The sequence below is a fragment of the Oncorhynchus gorbuscha genome, linkage group LG04, assembly GCF_021184085.1.
Source record: "Oncorhynchus gorbuscha isolate QuinsamMale2020 ecotype Even-year linkage group LG04, OgorEven_v1.0, whole genome shotgun sequence".
Lineage (NCBI taxonomy): Eukaryota > Metazoa > Chordata > Actinopteri > Salmoniformes > Salmonidae > Oncorhynchus > Oncorhynchus gorbuscha.
This window is the reverse complement of record NC_060176.1, coordinates 76,255,518-76,279,727: the sequence shown is the minus strand read 5'-3', so window position 1 is coordinate 76,279,727 and position 24,210 is coordinate 76,255,518. Positions and strand designations below refer to the sequence as shown.

Sequence of the window (24,210 nt, the reverse complement as noted above, 5' to 3'; positions counted from 1 at the left end):
TCCACGATGTGTTGTTGTACAGCCTGAATTGAAATGTATTGAAAATTAAATCCAGAAATATATCATTTACATAAAGTATCCACACCGCTGAGTCAATACATGTTAGAATCACCTGAAATTACAGCTATGAGTCGTTGTCTTTATTAAGATCGTTGCACACCTAGATTGTACAATATTTGCATATCATAATGTTTTTAATTCTTCAAGCTCTGTCTAGTTGTTAATCGTTTTTTTGAACAGACATTTTCAAGTCGTGCCAAATATTTTCAAGCCGATTTAAGTCAAAACTCTAACTACGCCACTCAGGAACATTCAATGTTGTCTTGGTAAACAACTCCGGTGTACATTTAGCCTTGGTTATTGTCCTGATGAAAGGTGAATTTGTCTCCCAGTATCTGTTGGAAAGCAGATTGAACCAGGTTTCCCTCTAGGATTTTGCCTGTACTTAGCTCTAATCCGTTTTTTTTCATCCGAAAAACTCCCTAGTCATTGCCGATAACAAGGATACCCATAACATGATGCAGTCACCACCATACTTGAAAATATGAAGAGTGGTACTCAGTGATGTGTTGTGTTGGCTTTGATCCAAACATAACATTTTGTATTCAGGACATAAAGTTAATTTCTTTGCAATTTTACTTTAGTGCCTTAATGTAAACAGGATGCATGTTTTGTAATATTTGTATTCTATCCAGGCTTCCTTCTTTTCACTCTGTCATTTAGGTTAATATTGAGGAGTAACTACTGATGATGGATCAACAACATTGTATTCTCCTGTATCTTTGTAGTCACTGAGTATATTGATACACCATCTAAAGTGTAATTAATAACTTCACCCTGCTCAAATGGATATTCAATGTCTGCTTTCTTTATTGTTACCCATCTACCAATAGGTGCCGTTCTTTGCGAGGCTTTCAACCCTGTTTGTGGTTGAATCTGTGTTTGAAATTCACTGCTAGACTGAGGGACCTTACAGATAAGTGTATGTGTGTAGTACATAGATGAGATAGTCATTCAAAAATCAAGTTAAACATTATTGCACAAAGAGTGAGTCTATGCAACTTATGTGACTTTTAAGCAAATTTTTACTCCTGAACTTAGGTTTGCCATAACAAAGGGGTTGAATATTTATCGACTCAAGACATTTCAGCTTTTAATTTTGAATTAATTTGTAAAAATTTTGAAGAACATAATTCTACGTTGACAATATGGGGTAGAGTAGGCCAGTGACAACATCTCAGTTTAATCCATTTTAAATTCAGGCTGCAACACAACAAAATGTGGAATAAGTCACGGGTGTGAATACTTCCCGAAGGCGCTGTATGTGCTGGGGTGTTCCCTCTGACCTGTCCAGGTTGAGTTTGTGGGCCAGCATCCTCCAGTCATTGGATCCTCTGGTCTGGGGCGCGTCAAGGCTGCCACAGAGCTTCTGTCTGATGGAGAGAGGGATACGGAAGGCGTTGAGCCCCACCAGGGTGGTGATGTTGCTAGCCGGGTCCATGAGAGACGTGTCGATGTTCTGGGTATCCTGAGATGGAGAACAGACAGATAGACAATCAAAGAGTGTTAGCTGTGTGATGACAGGGCTGGGGGGGGGGGGGGGGGTCTTCTATGCTTTTGGGGACCTAATATCCCCCAAAGTCCTCACAATAGGTAAACAACATGTCCCCATGAATATGAATGTTATTTTAAGCTTAGGGGTTAGGTTTAGGGTTGCAATTAGGGTTTATTGGTTATCTTTAGGGTTAGGAGTTAGGTTTAGTGTTACGTGTTAAGGTTAGGTTAAGGTGATTGGGTTAGGTTTAGGGTTGCAATTAGGGTTTACTGGTTATCTTTAGGGTTAGGAGTTAGGTTTAGTGTTACGTGTTAAGGTTAGGTTAAGGTGATTGGGTTAGGTTTAGGGAAAATAGGATTTTGAATGGAAATACATTTTAGGTCGTCATGAGGATAGAAGAACAAAACGACTGCTTGTGTTTTAAGTTTACATCACTTTAGCAGACGCTCTTATCCAGAGAGACTTACAGTAGTGAGTGCAGGCATTTTCCTTTAGTAGTCCCGCAGCGGGAATCAAACCAACAACCCTGGCGTTGCAAGCACCATGCACTACCAACTGAGCCACAATGGACCACATTGTAACACTTCTCGTTGGTGGAAGGAGAGGAGGACCGAAATGCAGCGTGGTAAGTGTTCGTCATGTTTTAATTGAACAAACTGAACACTACACAAAATAATAACGAAGAGAAAACGAAACAGTTCTGCCAGGTGAACAGACTAAACAGAAATTAAAAACCCACAACCAAAATGGGGAAAACAGGCTACCTAAGTATGATTCTGAATCGGAGACAATGAACGACACCTGCCTCTGATTGAGAACCATACTAGGCCAAACACATAGAAATATAGCAACCTAGAAAAAAGAACATAGACTACCCACCCCAACTCACGCCCTGACCAACCTAACACAAAGACATAAAACAGGAACTAAAGGCCAGAACGTGACACACATGGTACATATCATCCAATGAAATGCAGGTTTCCACTCGACAATTAAATATAGGGGAAATAAAACAAATAAAAAATGCAACAACAATAAGACATTAAAGCTGCAAGCAGTGTTGCTGGGGTTCAGCTGTGTGCCAACTGTGAAACCATCAGGACAAAGGGGTGACACTGCCCTAGGATGAATTACAGTACTTCTTACTAAGCTTGCCAAATATCAGAACTCAAAATCAAACCGATCATGCAATATTATTTGCTTTTGATGTATTTTGGACCATTGTCCAATGACGTTGACCACGTTAAAAGTCTTCTCCAGAACTGCTGAACCAGATTTGATACACTATATATACAAAAGTTTGTGAACACCCCTAAAATTAGTTCAAATTAGTGGATTTGAAATTTCAGCCACACCCATTGCTGACGGGTATAAAGAAACGTGCACACAGCGATGCAATCTCCATAGACAAACATTGGCAGTAGAATGGCCTTACTGAAGAACTCTTCAAACAAGTCAGTTCGTCAAATTTCTGCACCTGCAAAAACTGGAAGTGCTGTTATTGTGAAGTGGAAACATCTAGGAGCAACAACGATAGGCCACACAAGCTCGCAGAACGAGCCCTCGGTTGCTTCACTCACTACAGAGTTCCAAACTGTGTCTGGAAGCAGCATCAGCACAATAACTGTTTGTCGGGAGCTTCTTGAAATGGGTTTCCATGGCCCGAGCAGCCACACACAAGCCTAAGATCACCATGTGCAACGCCAAGCTCCGGCTGGAGTGGTGTAAAGATCAAGTGGAAATGCGTTCTCCAGAGTGATGAATCACGCTTTACCGTCTGGCATTCCAATGGACGAATCTGGGTTTGTCGGATGCCAGGAGAACGCTACTGTAAAGTTTGGTGGTGGAGGAATAATGGTCTGGGACAGTTTTTCATGGTTTGGCTAGGCCCCTTAGTTCAAGTGAAGGGAAATCTTAACGCTACAGCCTACAATGACGTTCTAGACAATTCTGTACTTCCAACTTTGTGGCAACAGTTTGGGGAAGGCCCTTTCCTGTTTCAACATGTCAATGCCCCAGTGCACAAAGCGAGGTCCATACATAAATGGTTTATGTGGAAGAACTTGACTGGCCTGCACAGAGCCCTGACCTCAACCCCATCGAACACCTTTGGAATTAATTGGAACGTCGGCTGCGAGCTGAGCCCAATCGCCCCACATCAGTGCCCGACCTCACTAATGTTCGTGGCTGAATGGAAGCAAGTCCCCGCAGCAATGCTTCAACATCTAGTGGAAAGCCTTCCCAGAAGAGTGGAGGCTGTTATAACTCCATATTAATGCCCATTATTTTGGACTGAGATGTTCGAAGAGCAGGTGTTCGTTCACATATTGATTGTTTTTTTTCTGCCCAACAGCGCTACATTGTGGCCAACCTCAACCATATTTTACAGGTTAGCTATAACCTTGAGTCAGACAGATGAAGATACAGGTATATAAAAAATGTGCCTGTTATATCGCCAGTGTGTGGTCGATATGAATGTGCTTGCATATGTTAAGCCTTGACACTGTTTATCCGGGACTGATTTATATGCATATATGTGACAGACCACACCCACCACACCCATGTGAATGTTTATTGGTCAGTTATGGCCACGGTGTTTGACGTACAAGTCTGGAGAATAGTGCATTTACAGACCTTGGTCCATAGATGCCATATTGGTCATTCGGTGCCTACGGACTGAATGTCATTACTCTAGATCACACGGGGTGCGTGTCTGACCTTACAAAGTTAGCATGTTCAATCACTTGTTATACCACCAACCATGTGGCCAATCGGCTTGGTATTGCATTAGAGGGTGTGCCCCTTGGGCCTTTACCAAGTTGCTATATTCGCATAGTCCTGGGCCTTTTCATATCATGGAAATGGCAGAAAAGGGAACATAATAATAACAATAATGAACGGGAACAAATGCAATCGGGCTACGGCAGCTTCTCTGCTTCAACCTATAATGATAAAAAAAGACATGGCAGTAGAATATAATAAACATTTTAGCATTTAATATAGGAAGGCACAATTTATTGTCCAATATTTAGACATGTATCTGAGAAAGGGGGGGGGGGGGCAAGTCCTTAAACTGTGCAATATTAGCAATAGTAAATCTGGTAGCAGCAGGTGTGATGTGTATGAAACATGAATGTATGTGTGTGTTTGTTTGTGTGTGAGTGAGTGAGTGAGTGCATGCGTGCGTGCGAAGGTGTGTGAGTGTGTGTGGATGTGTGTGTGAGTGTGTATGGATGTGTGTGTGAGTGTGTGTGGATGTGTGTGTGAGTGTGTATGGATGTGTGTGTGAGTGTGTGTGGATGTGTCTGTGAGTGTGTGTGGATGTGTGTGTGAGTGTGTATGGATGTGTGTGTGAGTGTGTGTGGATGTGTCTGTGAGTGTGTGTGGATGTGTGTGTGAGTGTGTATGGATGTGTGTGTGAGTGTGTATGGATGTGTGTGTGGAGTGTGTATGGATGTGTGTGTGAGTGTGTGTGGATGTGTCTGTGAGTGTGTGTGGATGTGTGTGTGAGTGTGTATGGATGTGTGTGTGAGTGTGTGTGGATGTGTGTGTGAGTGTGTGTGGATGTGTCTGTGAGTGTGTGTGGATGTGTCTGTGAGTGTGTGTGGATGTGTGTGTGAGTGTGTATGGATGTGTGTGTGAGTGTGTATGGATGTGTCTGTGAGTGTGTGTGGATGTGTGTGTGAGTGTGTATGGATGTGTGTGTGAGTGTGTGTGGATGTGTGTGTGAGTGTGTATGGATGTGTGTGTGAGTGTGTGTGGATGTGTGTGTGAGTGTGTGTGGATGTGTCTGTGAGTGTGTATGGATGTGTGTGTGAGTGTGTGTGGATGTGTGTGTGAGTGTGTATGGATGTGTGTGTGAGTGTGTATGGATGTGTGTGTGAGTGTGTGTGGATGTGTGTGTGAGTGTGTATGGATGTGTGTGTGAGTGTGTGTGGATGTGTGTGTGAGTGTGTATGGATGTGTGTGTGAGTGTGTGTGGATGTGTGTGTGAGTGTGTATGGATGTGTGTGTGAGTGTGTATGGATGTGTGTGTGAGTGTGTGTGGATGTGTGTGTGGATGTGTCTGTGAGTGTGTGTGGATGTGTCTGTGAGTGTGTGTGGATGTGTGTGTGAGTGTGTATGGATGTGTGTGTGAGTGTGTGTGGATGTGTCTGTGAGTGTGTGTGGATGTGTCTGTGAGTGTGTGTGGATGTGTGTGTGAGTGTGTATGGATGTGTGTGTGAGTGTGTATGGATGTGTGTGTGAGTGTGTATGGATGTGTGTGTGAGTGTGTATGGATGTGTGTGTGAGTGTGTATGGATGTGTGTGTGAGTGTGTATGGATGTGTGTGTGAGTGTGTGTGGATGTGTGTGTGAGTGTGTATGGATGTGTGTGTGAGTGTGTATGGATGTGTGTGTGAGTGTGTATGGATGTGTGTGTGAGTGTGTATGGATGTGTGTGTGAGTGTGTATGGATGTGTGTGTGAGTGTGTGTGGATGTGTCTGTGAGTGTGTGTGGATGTGTGTGTGAGTGTGTATGGATGTGTGTGTGAGTGTGCTGGCTGATACTGTAGTCAATCAGCAGGCGAATAGAAAAGCACCACAGCGGGCATTTCAAAGCAGGTGTAACGGATGTGAAACGGCTAGCTTAGTTAGCGGTGGTGCTCGCTAAATAGCGTTTCAATCGGTGACGTCACTTGCTCTGAGGCCTTGAGATAGTGGTTCCCCTTGCTCTGCAAGGGCCGTGGCTTTTGTGGAGCGATGGGTAACGATGCTTCAACTGTTGTTGATGTGTGTAGAGGGTCCTTGGTTTGCGCCCGGGTATAGGCGAGGGGGCGGTCTAAAGTTATACTGTTACACAGGGAATAATACATATGTTAAATAACTACCCTTGTGAACATGCTAGGGTGTCTCCTGCTCCATCAGTTCCTGTCCAAAAATGGTGCCTGTTCTCCACTGAAGCCTCTCTATACTGCATCTGGCTATTGTTCTCTCTCTCCCACACACTTACAAGTACACAAGCAAGCACGCACGCACGCACAAACAACATTGCATGTCTTTCTGGGAGGAATTGTCCCATAATTCCTGTTTTCATCTCAGTCGGCCACTCTGCCTGATTATAAATGCTTTTCCTGATGAATTCCAATAACAAAGAAAGAGAACCCGTCCCATAGCTCTGCTCTTTCCTCTAACTGCCAAAACAGCAATTCTACTAAAAAAGAAAAGGGATCATTGATATGAAATGGAAAATAAACTCTGTTGATACAAATGATTTGTGTTACAAGTCTACTTAGCCCTTAGTGAAACAGCACTTCTTACGTTGTCTGAAAGACAAGCAGATTGATCGAAATAGCTTTGTTTGATACCCGGCCTGGAGGGCTTTTACACAGCGACAGAAAAACAGGCAGACACCAGCACAAGTACGACAAAAGGGAAGTTAAGAGCAGACGGGGTCAACAGCAGACGGGGTCAACAGCAGACGGGGTTAACAGCAGACGGGGTCAACAGCAGACGGGGTCAACAGCAGACGGGGTCAACAGCAGACGGGGTCAACAGCAGACGGGGGCAACAGCAGACGGGGGCAACAGCAGACGGGGTCAACAGCAGACGGGGTCAACAGCAGACGGGGGCAACAGCAGACGGGGTTAACAGCAGACGGGGTCAACAGCAGACGGGGTCAACAGCAGACGGGGTCAACAGCAGACGGGGTCAACAGCAGACGGGGTCAAACAGCAGATTAACTTCTTCGAGATAGGGGGCGCTCTTTTAATTTTTGGATAAAATACGTTCCCGTTTTAAACAAGATATTTTGTCACGAAAAGATGCTCGACTATGCATGTAATTGACAGCTCTGGAAAGAAAAAACTCTGACATTTCCAAAACTGCAAAGATATTATCTGTGAGTGCCCCAGAACTAATGCTACAGGCGAAACCAAGATGAAGTTTCATACAGGAAATGCCCCAGATTCTGAAGGCGCTGTGTTCCAATGTCTCCTTATATGGCTGTGAATGCGCCAGGAATGAGCCTGCGGTTTCTGTCTATTCCCCGAGGTGTCTGCAGCATTGTGACGTGTTTGTAGGCATATCATTGGAAGATTGACCATAAAAGACTTCATTTACCAGGTGTCCGCCCGGTGTCCTGTGTGCGTAATCTGTAGGTCCATGCTCGTTCCATTTCTTCAGAATTGAAAGTAAACTGCCACGATGGATTTTATCGTCGATAGATATGTGAAAAACACCTTGAGGATTGATTCTAAACATCGTTTGCCATGTTTCTGTTGATATTATGGAGTTAATTTGGAAAAAAGTTCGCGTTTTAATTACTTTTTTTTTCCTTAACCAAACGTGATGAACAAAACGGAGCGATTAGTCAACACCAATAATATTTTTTGTAAAAACGGAACATTTGATATCTAACAGAGTCTCCTCATTGAAAACATCTGAAGTTCTTCAAAGGTAAATTATTTTATTTTAATGCTTTTATGGTTTTTGTGGAAAATGTTGCATGCTGAATGCTAACGCTAAATGGTACGTTAGCCATCAATACTGTTACACAAATGTTTGTTTTGCAATGGTTGAGAAGCATATTTTGAAAATCTGAGATGACAGTGTCGTTAACAAAAGGCTAAACTTGAGAGCAAATAGATTAATTTCATTTCATTTGCGATTTTCATGAATGAAAACGGAGCGATTTGTCCTAAACAAATAATCTTTCAGGAAAAACTGTACATTTGCTATCTGAGAGTCTCCTCATTGAAAAGTTATTCAAAGGTAAATTATTTTATTTGAATGCTTTTCTGTTTTTTTGTGTAAATGTTGCCTGCTGAATGCTAACGCTAAATGCTATGCTAAATGCTACATTAGCCATCAATACTGTTACACAAATGCTTGTTTTGCAATGGTTGAGAAGCATATTTTGAAAATCTGAGATGACAGTGTTGTTAACAAAAGGCTAAGCTTGAGAGCAAATAGATTACTTTCATTTCATTTGCGATTTTCATGAATAGTTAACGTTGCGTTATGGTAATGAGCTTGAGGCTGTAGTCACGATACCGGATCCGGGATGGCTCGACGCAAGAAGTTAAACATCTACTATCTGAGCAGCTAACCGATCACTGCAGCTGTACATAGTCCATCTGTAAATAGCCCACCCAATCTACCTACCTCATTCCCAAATTGTTTTTATTTACTTTTCTGCTCTTTTGCACACCAATATCTCTACTTGCACATCACCATCTGCTCATTTATCACTCCAGTGTTAATCTGCTAAATTGTAATTACATCGCTACTATGGCCTATTTATTGCCTTACCTCCTCATGCCATTTGCACACACTGTATATAGACTTTCTTTTTTTTCTATTATGTTATTGACTGTACGTTTGTTTATCCCATGTGTACCTCTGTGTTGTTGTTTGTGTCGCACTGCTATGCTTTACCTTGGCCAGGTCGCAGTTGTAAATGAGAACTTGTTCTCAACTAGCCTACCTGGTTAAATAAAGGTGAAACTAAAATAAAATAAAAAGACTGAAAAACAGCATCCATCTCAAAGCCACCTGACTGTTAAACAGCCATCACTAGCACATTAGAGGCTGCTGCCTATATACATAGACTTGAAATCCCTGGCCACTTGGAGCACTAGTCACTTTAATAATGTTTACACATCTTGTATTACTCATCTCATATGTATATACTGTATTCTATACTATTCTACTGTATCTTTGTCTATTCCGCTCTGACATTGCTCGTCCATATATTTATATATTCTAAATTCCATTCCTTTACTTAGATGTGTGTAATATGTACATGTTCTGAAACTGTTAGATATTACTTATTGCTACCCCCATAATAACATCTGCTAAACACGTGTATGTGACCAATACAATTTGATTTGATTTGAGATTACAATATTAGCCAGATAGCGGTATACAAATCTGGGTTCAAATACAGTTTTAAATCTCACAAATCCTTCAGCTGGGCTTGATTGAGCTTGCCTGGCACAATGGAACCAACCGGGTGGCAAGCACACGAGGAAACTCGTCTCATCCTGCACTCCAGGCAGCCTAAAGCAAACGTTTAATAAAGTATTCTAAATATTTCAAATAGTATTTGGAACTAGGTCTGGAGTGTAGTCAGAGATGGTCATGGTCTGGAGTGTCTAGGTCTGGAGTGTAGTCAGAGATGATCATGGTCTGGAGTGTCTAGGTCTGGAGTGTAGTCAGAGTTGGTCTAGGTCTGGAGTGTAGTCAGAGTTGGTCTAGGTCTGGAGTGTAGTCAGAGATGGTCTAGGTCTGGAGTGTCGTCAGAGTTGGTCTAGGTCTGGAGTGTCGTCAGAGATGGTCTAGGTCTGGAGTGTCTAGGTCTGGAGTTTCTAGGTCTGGAGTGTAGTCAGAGTTGGTCTAGGTCTGGAGTGTAGTCAGAGATGGTTTAGGTCTGGAGTGTAGTCAGAGATGGTCTAGGTCTGGAGTGTCGTCAGAGTTGGTCTAGGTCTGGAGTGTAGTCAGAGATGGTTTAGGTCTGGAGTGTAGTCAGAGATGGTCTAGGTCTGGAGTGTCGTCAGAGTTGGTCTAGGTCTGGAGTGTAGTCAGAGATGGTCTAGGTCTGGAGTGTAGTCAGAGATGGTCTAGGTCTGGAGTGTAGTCAGAGTTGGTCTAGGTCTGGAGTGTCGTCAGAGATGGTCTAGGTCTGGAGTGTCTAGGTCTGGAGTTTCTAGGTCTGGAGTGTAGTCAGAGTTGGTCTAGGTCTGGAGTGTAGTCAGAGATGGTTTAGGTCTGGAGTGTAGTCAGAGATGGTTTAGGTCTGGAGTGTAGTCAGAGTTGGTCTAGGTCTGGAGTGTAGTCAGAGATGGTTTAGGTCTGGAGATGGTAGTCAGAGATGGTTTAGGTCTGGAGTGTAGTCAGAGATGGTCTAGGTCTGGAGTGTAGTCAGAGATGGTTTAGGTCTGGAGTGTAGTCAGAGATGGTTTAGGTCTGGAGTGTAGTCAGAGATGGTCTAGGTCTGGAGTGTAGTCAGAGATGGTTTAGGTCTGGAGTGTAGTCAGAGTTGGTCTAGGTCTGGAGTGTAGTCAGAGATGGTTTAGGTCTGGAGTGTAGTCAGAGATGGTTTAGGTCTGGAGTGTAGTCAGAGTTGGTTTAGGTCTGGAGTGTCTAGGTCTGGAGTGTAGTCAGAGTTGGTCTAGGTCTGGAGTGTAGTCAGAGTTGGTCTAGGTCTAGAGTGTAGTCAGAGTTGGTCTAGGTCTAGAGTGTAGTCAGAGTTGGTCTAGGTCTAGAGTGTAGTCAGAGTTGGTTTAGGTCTGGAGTGTCTAGGTCTGGAGTGTAGTCAGAGTTGGTCTAGGTCTGGAGTGTCAGGGCTGGAGTGTAGTCAGAGTTGGTCTAGGTCTGGAGTGTCAGGGCTGGAGTGTAGTCAGAGATGGTTTAGGTCTGGAGTGTCTAGGTCTGGAGTGTAGTCAGAGTTGGTCTAGGTCTGGAGTGTAGTCAGAGTTGGTCTAGGTCTAGAGTGTAGTCAGAGTTGGTCTAGGTCTAGAGTGTAGTCAGAGATGGTTGAGGTCTGGAGTGTAGTCAGAGTTGGTCTAGGTCTGGAGTGTCTAGGTCTGGAGTGTAGTCAGAGCTGGTTTAGGTCTGGAGTGTCAGGGCTGGAGTGTAGTCAGAGATGGTCTAGGTCTGGAGTGTCAGGGCTGGAGTGTAGTCAGAGATGGTTTAGGTCTGGAGTGTCTAGGTCTGGAGTGTAGTCAGAGTTGGTCTAGGTCTGGAGTGTAGTCAGAGATGGTTTAGGTCTGGAGTTTTTATTTTATTTATTTTATTTTTATTTTTTTCACCTTTATTTAACCAGGTAGGCTAGTTGAGAACAAGTTCTCATTTGCAACTGCGACCTGGCCAAGATAAAGCATAGCAGTGTGAACAGACAACACAGAGTTACACATGGAGTAAACAATTAACAAGTCAATAACACAGTAGAAAAAAGTGTCTAGGTTTGGAGTGTAGTCAGAGATGGTTTAGGTCTGGAGTGTCTAGGTCTGGAGTGTAGTCAGAGTTGGTTTAGGTCTGGAGTGTCTAGGTCTGGAGTGTAGTCAGAGATGGTATAGGTCTGGAGTGTAGTCAGAGATGGTCTAGGTCTGGAGTGTCTAGGTCTGGAGTGTAGTCAGAGATGGTCTAGGTCTGGAGTGTCTAGGTCTGGAGTGTAGTCAGAGATGGTCTAGGTCTGGAGTGTCTAGGTCTGGAGTGTAGTCAGAGATGGTCTAGGTCTGGAGTGTCTAGGTCTGGAGTGTCTAGGTCTGGAGTGTAGTCAGAGATGGTCTAGGTCTGGAGTGTCTAGGTCTGGAGTGTAGTCAGAGTTGGTTTAGGTCTGGAGTGTCTAGGTCTGGAGTGTCTAGGTCTGGAGTGTAGTCAGAGATGGTCTAGGTCTGGAGTGTCTAGGTCTGGAGTGTAGTCAGAGTTGGTTTAGGTCTGGAGTGTAGTCAGAGATGGTCTAGGTCTGGAGTGTCTAGGTCTGGAGTGTAGTCAGAGTTGGTTTAGGTCTGGAGTGTCTAGGTCTGGAGTGTAGTCAGAGTTGGTTTAGGTCTGGAGTGTAGTCAGAGATGGTCTAGGTCTGGAGTTTAGAGTGCTATAGTCAGAGAGTGCTATAGTCAGAGAGTCCTATAGTCAGAGAGTGCTATAGTCAGAGATGGTCTAGGTCTGGAGTTTAGAGTGCTACAGTCAGAGAGTGCTATAGTCAGAGAGTGCTATAGTCAGAGAGTGCTATAGTCAGAGAGTGCTACAGTCAGAGAGTGCTACAGTCAGAGAGTGCTATAGTCAGAGAGTGCTATAGTCAGAGAGTGCTATTGTCAGAGAGTCCTATAGTCAGAGAGTCCTATAGTCAGAGAGTGCTATAGTCAGAGAGTGCTATAGTCAGAGAGTGCTATAGTCAGAGAGTCCTATAGTCAGAGAGTGCTATAGTCAGAGAGTCCTATAGTCAGAGAGTGCTATAGTCAGAGAGTGATATAGTCAGAGAGTCCTATAGTCAGAGAGTGCTATAGTCAGAGAGTGCTATAGTCAGAGAGTCCTATAGTCAGAGAGTGCTATAGTCAGAGAGTGCTATAGTCAGAGAGTGCTATAGACAGAGAGTCCTATAGTCAGAGAGTGCTATAGTCAGAGAGTGCTATAGTCAGAGAGTGCTATAGTCAAAGAGTGCTATAGTCAGAGAGTCCTAGTAGTCAGAGAGTGCTATAGTCAGAGAGTGCTATAGTCAGAGAGTCCTATAGTCAGAGAGTGCTATAGTCAGAGAGTGCTATAGTCAGAGAGTGCTATAGTCAGAGAGTGCTATAGTCAGAGAGTGCTATAGTCAGCTATAGTCAGAGTGCTATAGTCAGAGAGTGCTACAGTCAGAGAGTGCTATAGTCAGAGAGTGCTATAGTCAGAGAGTGCTATAGTCAGAGAGTGATATAGTCAGAGAGTGCTATAGTCAGAGAGTCCTATAGTCAGAGAGTGCTATAGTATCCTATAGTCAGAGAGTGCTATAGTCAGAGAGTCCTATAGTCAGAGAGTGCTATAGTCAGAGAGTGCTATAGTCAGAGAGTCCTATAGTCAGAGAGTGCTATAGTCAGAGAGTGCTATAGTCAGAGAGTGCTATAGTCAGAGAGTCCTATAGTCAGAGAGTGCTATAGTCAGAGAGTGCTATAGTCAGAGAGTGCTATAGTTAGAGAGTCCTATAGTCAGAGAGTGCTATAGTCAGAGAGTCCTATAGTCAGAGAGTGCTATAGTCAGAGAGTGATATAGTCAGAGAGTCCTATAGTCAGAGAGTGCTATAGTCAGAGAGTGCTATAGTCAGAGAGTCCTATAGTCAGAGAGTGCTGTAGTCAGAGAGTGCTATAGTCAGAGAGTGCTATAGACAGAGAGTCCTATAGTCAGAGAGTGCTATAGTCAGAGAGTGCTATAGTCAGAGAGTGCTATAGTCAGAGAGTCCTATAGTCAGAGAGTGCTACAGTCAGAGAGTGCTACAGTCAGAGAGTGCTATAGTCAGAGAGTGCTATAGTCAGAGAGTGCTACAGTCAGAGAGTGCTACAGTCAGAGAGTGCTATAGTCAGAGAGTGCTATAGTCAGAGAGTGCTATAGTCAGAGAGTGCTATAGTCAGAGAGTCCTATAGTCAGAGAGTGCTATAGTCAGAGAGTGCTATAGTCAGAGAGTCCTATAGTCAGAGAGTGCTATAGTCAGAGAGTGCTATAGTCAGAGAGTCCTATAGTCAGAGAGTGCTATAGTCAGAGAGTCCTATAGTCAGAGAGTGCTATAGTCAGAGAGTGCTATAGTCAGAGAGTCCTATAGTCAGAGAGTGCTATAGTCAGAGAGTGCTATAGTCAGAGAGTGCTATAGTCAGAGAGTGCTACAGTCAGAGAGTGCTACAGTCAGAGAGTGCTATAGTCAGAGAGTGCTACAGTCAGAGAGTGCTACAGTCAGAGAGTGCTATAGTCAGAGAGTGCTACAGTCAGAGAGTGCTACAGTCAGAGAGTGCTATAGTCAGAGAGTGCTATAGTCAGAGAGTGCTATAGTCAGAGAGTCCTATAGTCAGAGAGTGCTATAGTCAGAGAGTGCTATAGTCAGAGAGTGCTATAGTCAGAGAGTGATATAGTCAGAGAGTCCTATAGTCAGAGATGGTCTAGGTCTGGAGTTTAGAGTGCTATAGTCAGAGAGTGCTACAGTCAGAGAGTGCTATAGTCAGAGAGTGCTACAGTCAGAGAGTGCTACAGTCAGAGAGTGCTATAGTCAGAGAGTGCTACAGTCAGAGAGTGCTACAGTCAGAGAGTGCTATAGTCAGAGAGTGCTACAGTCAGAGAGTGCTACAGTCAGAGAGTGCTATAGTCAGAGAGTGCTACAGTCAGAGAGTGCTATAGTCAGAGAGTGCTATAGTCAGAGAGTGCTATAGTAGTCTATAGTCAGAGTCCTATAGTCAGAGAGTGCTATAGTCAGAGAGTGCTATAGTCAGAGAGTGCTATAGTCAGAGAGTGCTATAGTCAGAGAGTCCTATAGTCAGAGAGTCCTATAGTCAGAGAGTGCTATAGTCAGAGAGTGATATAGTCAGAGAGTCCTATAGTCAGAGATGGTCTAGGTCTGGAGTTTAGAGTGCTATAGTCAGAGAGTGCTACAGTCAGAGAGTGCTATAGTCAGAGAGTGCTATAGTCAGAGAGTGCTATAGTCAGAGAGTCCTATAGTCAGAGAGTGCTATAGTCAGAGAGTCCTATAGTCAGAGAGTGCTATAGTCAGAGAGTCCTATAGTCAGAGAGTGCTATAGTCAGAGAGTGCTATAGTCAGAGAGTCCTATAGTCAGAGAGTGCTATAGTCAGAGAGAGCCCTGGTGAAAAGTAGTGCACTACATATGAATTAGGGTGCCATTTGAGTCACACACACAGAGTGTACAGTGTGTGCAGTGTATCCAGTAAACGGTGGTGTGAGGTTTGAGTCTCACCTCAGACAAAGTGCTGCTGAGCTGAAAGATCTGCCCCTCCCCTTCTACTTGGCGGACACACAGCTTACAGCTGAGCTCTGTGGTGCTGGAGCTGAACCGCTCCAGGGTGAAGGTGCAGTGAAGTGTTCGTTGGCAGCCACTCCACACCTGGTAGAAGGGGATCTCCTACACACACACACACACACACACACACACCATTTATTCACTATATATTGCAAGTACATGGTCATTTTCAATCACTGTATCGCCATGCCAGTCGAGCAGACCAATAAAGGCGTACGACAACTTCTATGACAACTTTAAAGTTTCACCATGAGCTCACCTGGTACTTGGCGAGCAGCTTGCTCTTCCACTGTCCGTGGGGGACGTCGTGGACAGAGAGGCGCAGGTTGTGGGTGCTGTCCTTGAAGTTCAGGGTCTTTGGTTCATCAAGCAGCTTCCCTCCCATCTGGGTCTCCATCTGAAGTACCTCCTACAGCAGCATAGACAATAACACAATGTAGTACCTCCTACAGCAGCATAGACAATAACACAATGTAGTACCTCCTACAGCAGCATAGACAATAACACAATGTAGTACCTCCTACAGCAGCATAGACAATAACACAATGTAGTACCTCCTACAGCAGCATAGACAATAACACAATGTAGTACCTCCTACAGCAGCATAGACAATAACACAATGTAGTACCTCCTACAGCAGCATAGACAATAACACAATGTAGTACCTCCTACAGCAGCATAGACAATAAGACAATGTAGTACCTCCTACAGCAACATAGACAATAACACAATGTAGTACCTCCTACAGCAGCATAGACAATAAGACAATGTAGTACCTCCTACAGCAGCATAGACAATAAGACAATGTAGTACCTCCTACAGCAACATAGACAATAAGACAATCAAGTACCTCCTACAGCAGCATAGACAATAAGACAATGTAGTACCTCCTACAGCAGCATAGACAATAAGACAATGTAGTACCTCCTACAGCAGCATAGACAATAAGACAATGTAGTACCTCCTACAGCAGCATAGACAATAAGACAATGTAGTACCTCCTACAGCAACATAGACAATAAGACAATCAAGTACCTCCTACAGCAGCATAGACAATAAGACAATGTAGTACCTCCTACAGCAGCATAGACAATAAGACAATGTAGTACCTCCTACAGCAGCATAGACAATAAGACAATGTAGTACCTCCTACAGCAGCATAGACAATAAGACAATGTAGTACCTCCTACAGCAGCAAAGACAATAAGACAATGTAGTACCTCCTACAGCAGCATAGACAATAACACAATGTAGTACCTCCTACAGCAGCATAGACAATAAGACAATGTAGTACCTCCTACAGCAGCATAGACAATAAGACAATGTAGTACCTCCTACAGCAGCATAGACAATAAGACAATGTAGTACCTCCTACAGCAGCATAGACAATAACACAATGTACAACTTGACTTACATTGACTTTTGACTGACTGAACTTGACTTGACTTACGGTAACCACAATGGAAGTATCCATTACAATACTGGATGCATAAGCCTACGGCTGTATGAAGCTAGTGCAAACCAGCAGGCTGGTGAAGAGTCATTGTATTAGTGTACAGTGAGCTCCAAAAGTATTGGGCCAGTGATACTTTTTGTTAGTTTTAGCTCTGTACTTCAGCACTTTGAATTTAAAATTATACAAAGACCATGAGGTTAAATTGCAGACTGTCATCTTTAAGTTGAGGGTATTTTAATGCTTTAATGTTTAGAAATTTTAAGAGACCAAAAGTATTTGGACAAAATCACTTATATGTGTATTAAATAAGTCAAAAGTGTCACGCCCTGACCTCAGAGAGCCTTTCCATTTCTCTATTTGGTTAGGTCAGGGTGTGATTAGGGTGGGCATTCTAGGTTTTCTGTTTCTATGTTGGTGTGTTTGATTCCCAATCGGAGGCAGCTGTCTATCGTTGTCTCTGACTGGGAATCAGATTTAAGTTGTCAGTTTCCTTTTTGGGTTTTGTGGGACCTTGTCTTTGTTTGTTGCTTTATGCACGGCTAGCGTTACAGTCGTTTTGTGTTCACGGTGTTTTTCCCCGTTTTCAAATAAAGAGAATGTACGCCTACCACGCTGCACCTTGGTCCGGTCATTTATCATCCGACGACGAGCGTAACAAAAAGGTTAGTATTTGGTCCCATATTCCTAACACCAATGACTACATCAAGATAGTGACTCTACAAAAAGGTGAGTATTTGGTCCCATATTCCTAACACCAATGACTACATCAAGATAGTGACTCTACAAAAAGGTGAGTATTTGGTCCCATATTCCTAACACCAATGACTACATCAAGATAGTGACTCTACAAAATTGTTGGATGCATTTGTTGTTCGCTTTGGTTGTGTTTCAGATGATTTTGTGCCCAATAGAAATTATTGTAATAACATGGTGTCATTTTGGAGTCACTTTTGTTGAAAATAAGAAAACAGTATGTTTCTAAACACTTCTATATTAATGTGGATGCTGACATGATTACGGAAAATCCTGAACGAATTGTGAATAATGTTGAATGAGAAAGCAGAGGCATAAATATCATAGCAGCCCCCCCCCCCCAAAAAAATAAATAATAATAATTGTAATCTCTGCTGTTATTGTAATGGTCAGAGGTTAGGGGCTGTTATACAGTATTTGTGCTAGTTACTTTTCTCACAAACGTTTACATTTTGATTTTATAAGGCCCGTTCCAAATGCCCCCCTATTCCCAATATAGTGTACTACTTTTGTCTAGGGCCTATAGGGATCTGGATAAAAAAATATAGGAAATAGAGTCATTTGAAACACATTCATTGTCAACAATAGACTGCAAATACTGTACAGCGACTGCTTTCTTGATGTTCAATACTGTACAAGATCATTATTAAGAATATCAATTTACTCCTAATCATCCTCCAACAACTACTGCAGTATAAGAATATCAATTTACTCCTAATCATCCTCCAACAACTACTGCAGTATAAGAATATCAATTTACTCCTAATCATCCTCCAACAACTACTGCAGTATAAGAATATCAATTTATTCCACCTCTCCCTCCTCCTCCAACAACTACTGCAGTATAAGAATATCAATTTACTCCACCTCTCCCTCCTCCTCCAACAACTACTACAGTATAAGAATATCAATTTACTCCACCTCTCCCTCCTCCTCCAACAACTACTGCAGTATAAGAATATCAATTGACTCCTAATCATCCTCCAACAACTACTGCAGTATAAGAACACCAATTGACTCCTAATCATCCTCCAACAACTACTACAGTATAAGAACACCAATTGACTCCTAATCATCCTCCAACAACTACTACAGTATAAGAACACCAATTGACTCCTAATCATCCTCCAACAACTACTACAGTATAAGAACACCAATTGACTCCTAATCATCCTCCAACAACTACTACAGTATAAGAACACCAATTGACTCCTAATCATCCTCCAACAACTACTGCAGTATAAGAACATCAATTTACTCCACCTCTCCCTCCTCCTCCAACAACTACTACAGTATAAGAACATCAATTTACTCCACCTCTCCCTCCTCCTCCAACAACTACTGCAGTATAAGAATATCAATTTACTCCACCTCTCCCTCCTCCTCCAACAACTACTGCAGTATAAGAATATCAATTTACTCCACCTCTCCCTCCTCCTCCAACAACTACTGCAGTATAAGAATATCAATTTACTCCACCTCTCCCTCCTCCTCCAACAACTACTGCAGTATAAGAATATCAATTTACTCCACCTCTCCCTCCTCCTCCAACAACTACTGCAGTATAAGAACACCAATTGACTCCTAATCATCCTCCAACAACTACTGCAGTATAAGAACACCAATTGACTCCTAATCATCCTCCAACAACTACTGCAGTATAAGAATATCAATTGACTCCTAATCATCCTCCAACAACTACTGCAGTATAAGAACACCAATTGACTCCTAATCATCCTCCAACAACTACTGCAGTATAAGAATATCAATTGACTCCTAATCATCCTCCAACAACTACTGCAGTATAAGAACACCAATTGACTCCTAATCATCCTCCAACAACTACTGCAGTATAAGAATATCAATTGACTCCTAATCATCCTCCAACAACTACTGCAGTATAAGAACACCAATTGACTCCTAATCATCCTCCAACAACTACTGCAGTATAAGAACACCAATTGACTCCTAATCATCCTCCAACAACTACTACAGTATAAGAACACCAATTGACTCCTAATCATCCTCCAACAACTACTGCAGTATAAGAACATCAATTTACTCCACCTCTCCCTCCTCCTCCAACAACTACTACAGTATAAGAACATCAATTTACTCCACCTCTCCCTCCTCCTCCAACAACTACTGCAGTATAAGAATATCAATTTACTCCACCTCTCCCTCCTCCTCCAACAACTACTGCAGTATAAGAATATCAATTTACTCCACCTCTCCCTCCTCCTCCAACAACTACTGCAGTATAAGAATATCAATTTACTCCACCTCTCCCTCCTCCTCCAACAACTACTGCAGTATAAGAATATCAATTTACTCCACCTCTCCCTCCTCCTCCAACAACTACTGCAGTATAAGAACACCAATTGACTCCTAATCATCCTCCAACAACTACTGCAGTATAAGAACACCAATTGACTCCTAATCATCCTCCAACAACTACTGCAGTATAAGAATATCAATTGACTCCTAATCATCCTCCAACAACTACTGCAGTATAAGAACACCAATTGACTCCTAATCATCCTCCAACAACTACTGCAGTATAAGAATATCAATTGACTCCTAATCATCCTCCAACAACTACTGCAGTATAAGAACACCAATTGACTCCTAATCATCCTCCAACAACTACTGCAGTATAAGAACACCAATTGACTCCTAATCATCCTCCAACAACTACTGCAGTATAAGAACACCAATTGACTCCTAATCATCCTCCAACAACTACTGCAGTATAAGAATATCAATTGACTCCTAATCATCCTCCAACAACTACTGCAGTATAAGAACACCAATTGACTCCTAATCATCCTCCAACAACTACTGCAGTATAAGAACACCAATTGACTCCTAATCATCCTCCAACAACTACTACAGTATAAGAATATCAATTTACTCCACCTCTCCCTCCTCCTTCAACAACTACTACAGTATAAGAATGTCAATTTACTCCACCTCTCCCTCCTCCTTCAACAACTACTACAGTATAAGAATATCAATTTACTCCACCTCTCCCTCCTCCTTCAACAACTACTACAGTATAAGAATATCAATTTACTCCACCTCTCCCTCCTCCTTCAACAACTACTACAGTATAAGAATATCAATTTACTCCACCTCTCCCTCCTCCTTCAACAACTACTACAGTATAAGAATATCAATTTACTCCACCTCTCCCTCCTCCTTCAACTACTACAGTATAAGAATATCAATTTACTCCACCTCTCCCTCCTCCTTCAACAACTACTACAGTATAAGAATATCAATTTACTCCACCTCTCCCTCCTCCTTCAACAACTACTACAGTATAAGAATATCAATTTACTCCACCTCTCCCTCCTCCTTCAACAACTACTACAGTATAAGAATATCAATTTACTCCACCTCTCCCTCCTCCTTCAACAACTACTACAGTATAAGAATATCAATTTACTCCACCTCTCCCTCCTCCTTCAACAACTATTACAGTATAAGAATATCAATTTACTCCACCTCTCCCTCCTCCTTCAACAACTACTACAGTATAAGAATACCAATCGACCGCCTCCTCCTTCAACAACTACTGCAGTATAAGAATATCAATCGATTCCTCCTCCTCCTTCTCCTTCCACAACTACAGCAGTAAAATAATATCAATCGACTCCTCAATTCAACAACGACTGTAACGTAAGTATATCAATCGACTCCAGGGCTTTCTCCTATAGAGCTCCATTTTTATGGAACGGTCTGCCTACCCATGTGAGAGACGCAGACTCGGTCTCAACCTTTAAGTCTTTACTGAAGACTCATCTCTTCAGTAGGTTCCATGATTGAGTGTAGTCTGGCCCAGGAGTGTGAAGGTGAACGGAAAGGCTCTGGAGCAACGAATCGCCCTTGCTGTCTCTGCCTGGCCGGTTCACCTCGCTCCACTGGGATTCTCTGCCTCTAACCCTATTACAGGGGCTGAGTCACTGGCTTACTGGTGCTCTTTCATGCTGTCCCTAGGAGGGGTGCGTCACTTGAGTGGGTTGAGTCACTGTTGTGATCTTCCTGTCTGGGTTGGCACCCCCCCTTGGGTTGCGCCATGGCGGAGATCTTTGTGGGCTGTACTCGGCCTTGTCTCAGGATAGTAAGTTGGTGGCTGAAAATAGTGGGTGGGGTTATATCCTTCCTATTTGGCCCTGTCCGGGGGTATCATCAGATGGGGCCACAGTGTCTCCTGACCCCTCCTGTCTCAGCCTCCAGTATTTATGCTGCAGTAGTTTGTGTCGGGGGGGCTAGGGTCAGTCTGTTATATCTGGAGTACTTCTCCTGTCTTATCCTGTGTGAATTTAAGTATGTTCTCTCTAATTCTCTCTTTCTTTCTCTCTCTCGGAGGACCTGAGCCCTAGGACCATGCCTCAGGACTACCTGGCATTATGACTCCTTGCTGTCCCCAGTCCACCTGGCCATGCTGCTGCTCCAGTTTCAACTGTTCTGCCTGCGGCTTTGGAACCCTGACCTGTTCACCGGACATGCTACCTGTCCCAGACCTGCTCCTTCCACAACTACTGCAATATAAGAATACCAATCGACTCCGCCTCCTCCTCCTTCTTCAACAACTACTGCAGTATAGGAATATCAATCAACACCGCCTCCTCCTTCAACAAGTAATGCAGTATAGGAATATTAATCGACTCCTCCACCTTCAACTACTGCAGTATAGGAATATCAATCGACTCCGTCACCTCCTCCACCTTCAACAACTACTGTAGTATAGGAATATCAATCGACTCCGTCACCTCCTCCACCTTCAACAACTACTGCAGTATAGGAATATCAATCGACACCGCCTCCTCCTCATCCTTCAACAACTACTGCAGTATAGGAATATCAATCGACTCCGTCGCCTCATCTTCCAACACCCCAACTACAAAATTCCCTTTGAAAGCAAGACCAATTAAAGTGACTTTGACATGTCATTAGAAACACCAACCTAACATTTTGTTTTCAAACTGTCCTCCCTTGAAATGTTGAAACATTTGTGGGAAAGAGCTTTGCTTAAAGAGTGAACGAGTGAGGTGCACAGGTACGCAGGAGAGAGTAGGACTTCATTGGTGTGTACGGTGTCCATATTAGTCTCACTGACTCCTTGGGACTATCTTAACGCTGCCCCCCCCCCCTTACCTTGAGTGCGTCCTGAGTGTCGTCCAGACAGTAGACTCTAATGTGGTACTCCAGTGTGGTGCTTGACACAGGGCCGAAGATGGCCAGTTTGAGGCGCTTGGCGGCAGCCTTGCTGACGGACTGGCCCACCAGGCAGTAGGTCCCCAGGGTCTCTGTCAGTAGATGACATGCCTCCTCATCCATCTGGATGTAGCAGGGCGTGGTGAAGTTCTCCTCCCCGACCACTACCACGTCCTGTTTGGGACACACACGGTTATTGTATGATGAGAGACTGGGCATATTTAATTCCCCTGATAGAATTTAAACTCTTCAGAGAAACCCTTGTGTGTGTGTGTGTGTGTGTGTGTGTGTGTGTGTGTGTGTGTGTGTGTGTGTGTGTGTGTGTGTGTGTGTGTGTGTGTGTGTGTGTGTGTGTGTGCACAAGCAGCACACACTGGCCAAGTCTGACCTCTCCTCTAAGTCTCCTCTTTCTTGTTCCATAACTCTGTTTACCCACACTGTGATCCTCTACCTTCTTTAATCTATAATCCTTATCCTGATGCCTCCAGTACACCAGCCACACACAAGCATTCACTTTCCTGCTATTATGAGGGGAGAAAAACAGGAATTAAAAGCCTTTGCAGTAAGCTTGGCCGTTAAACAGTACAACAGCAACATTAAAGCCGGTCTTTAGCCTCTACAATAGGACCTCAGAGAAAGCACCAGTCATATAATAGCAAGGCAAAGGGTGGGGTACAATACTGTATTGAAGGCTGGGTTGGATGACTGTTCACTTCCATTGAGACTACAGTTAACCAATGGGGTGAAGCATGGATATGTACGGATTTTAACGGCTTCACAATTCTCGTGGTACTGATGTGGTATTAAAACGTATAGTAAAAAATTAAGCATAAAGGTCCATCGATAAACTAATGTCCTGTCCAGGAGGTGTACTGGTACATCAAGCTGTCTGTCTCACTACAGAAACAGGAGACAGACTAGTGTCCTGTCCAGGGGGTGTCCTGGTACATCAAGCTGCCTCAAGATATAGAAACAGGAGACAGACTAGTGTCCTGTCCAGGGGGTGTACTGGTACATCAAGCTGTCTGTCTCACTACAGAAACAGGAGACAGACTAGTGTCCTGTCCAGGGGGTGTACTGGTACATCAAGCTGTCTGTCTCACTACAGAAACAGGAGACAGACTAGTGTCCTGTCCAGGGGGTGTACTGGTACATCAAGCTGTCTGTCTCACTACAGAAACAGGAGATAGACTAGCGTCCTGTCCAGGAGGTGTACTGGTACATCAAGCTGTCTGTCTCACTACAGAAACAGGAGACAGACTAGCGTCCTGTCCAGGAGGTGTACTGGTACATCAAGCTGTCTGTCTCACTACAGAAACAGGAGACAGACTAGTGTCCTGTCCAGGAGGTGTACTGGTACATCAAGCTGTCTGTCTCACTACAGAAACAGGAGACAGACTAGTGTCCTGTCCAGGAGGTGTACTGGTACATCAAGCTGTCTGTCTCACTACAGAAACAGGAGACAGACTAGTGTCCTGTCCAGGAGGTGTACTGGTACATCAAGCTGTCTGTCTCACTACAGAAACAGGAGACAGACTAGTGTCCTGTCCAGGGGGTGTACTGGTACATCAAGCTGTCTGTCTCACTACAGAAACAGGAGACAGACTAGTGTCCTGTCCAGGGGGTGTACTGGTACATCAAGCTGTCTGTCTCACTACAGAAACAGGAGATAGACTAGCGTCCTGTCCAGGAGGTCTTGATCGCTCTGGAGCAGGTTTTCATCAATGATCTCTCTGTAATTTTGCTCCT

General features: G+C 43.5%; 1 protein-coding gene across 2 annotated transcripts in view; it reads right to left on the bottom strand.

Annotated features, from left to right (window-relative positions):
• The window catches only part of unc5ca (unc-5 netrin receptor Ca), a 359,680-nt gene that overhangs the window by 3,803 nt on the left and 331,667 nt on the right, over positions 1-24,210 (bottom strand). For both annotated transcript variants that reach the window (XM_046348101.1, XM_046348102.1), the window contains 4 exons: positions 22,402-22,635; positions 15,289-15,438; positions 14,967-15,131; positions 1,347-1,528 (listed from right to left, as the gene is read on the bottom strand). In XM_046348101.1, coding sequence (XP_046204057.1) covers positions 1,347-1,528; positions 14,967-15,131; positions 15,289-15,438; positions 22,402-22,635 — 731 coding nt within the window. The remainder of the gene's footprint in view (positions 1-1,346; positions 1,529-14,966; positions 15,132-15,288; positions 15,439-22,401; positions 22,636-24,210) is intronic.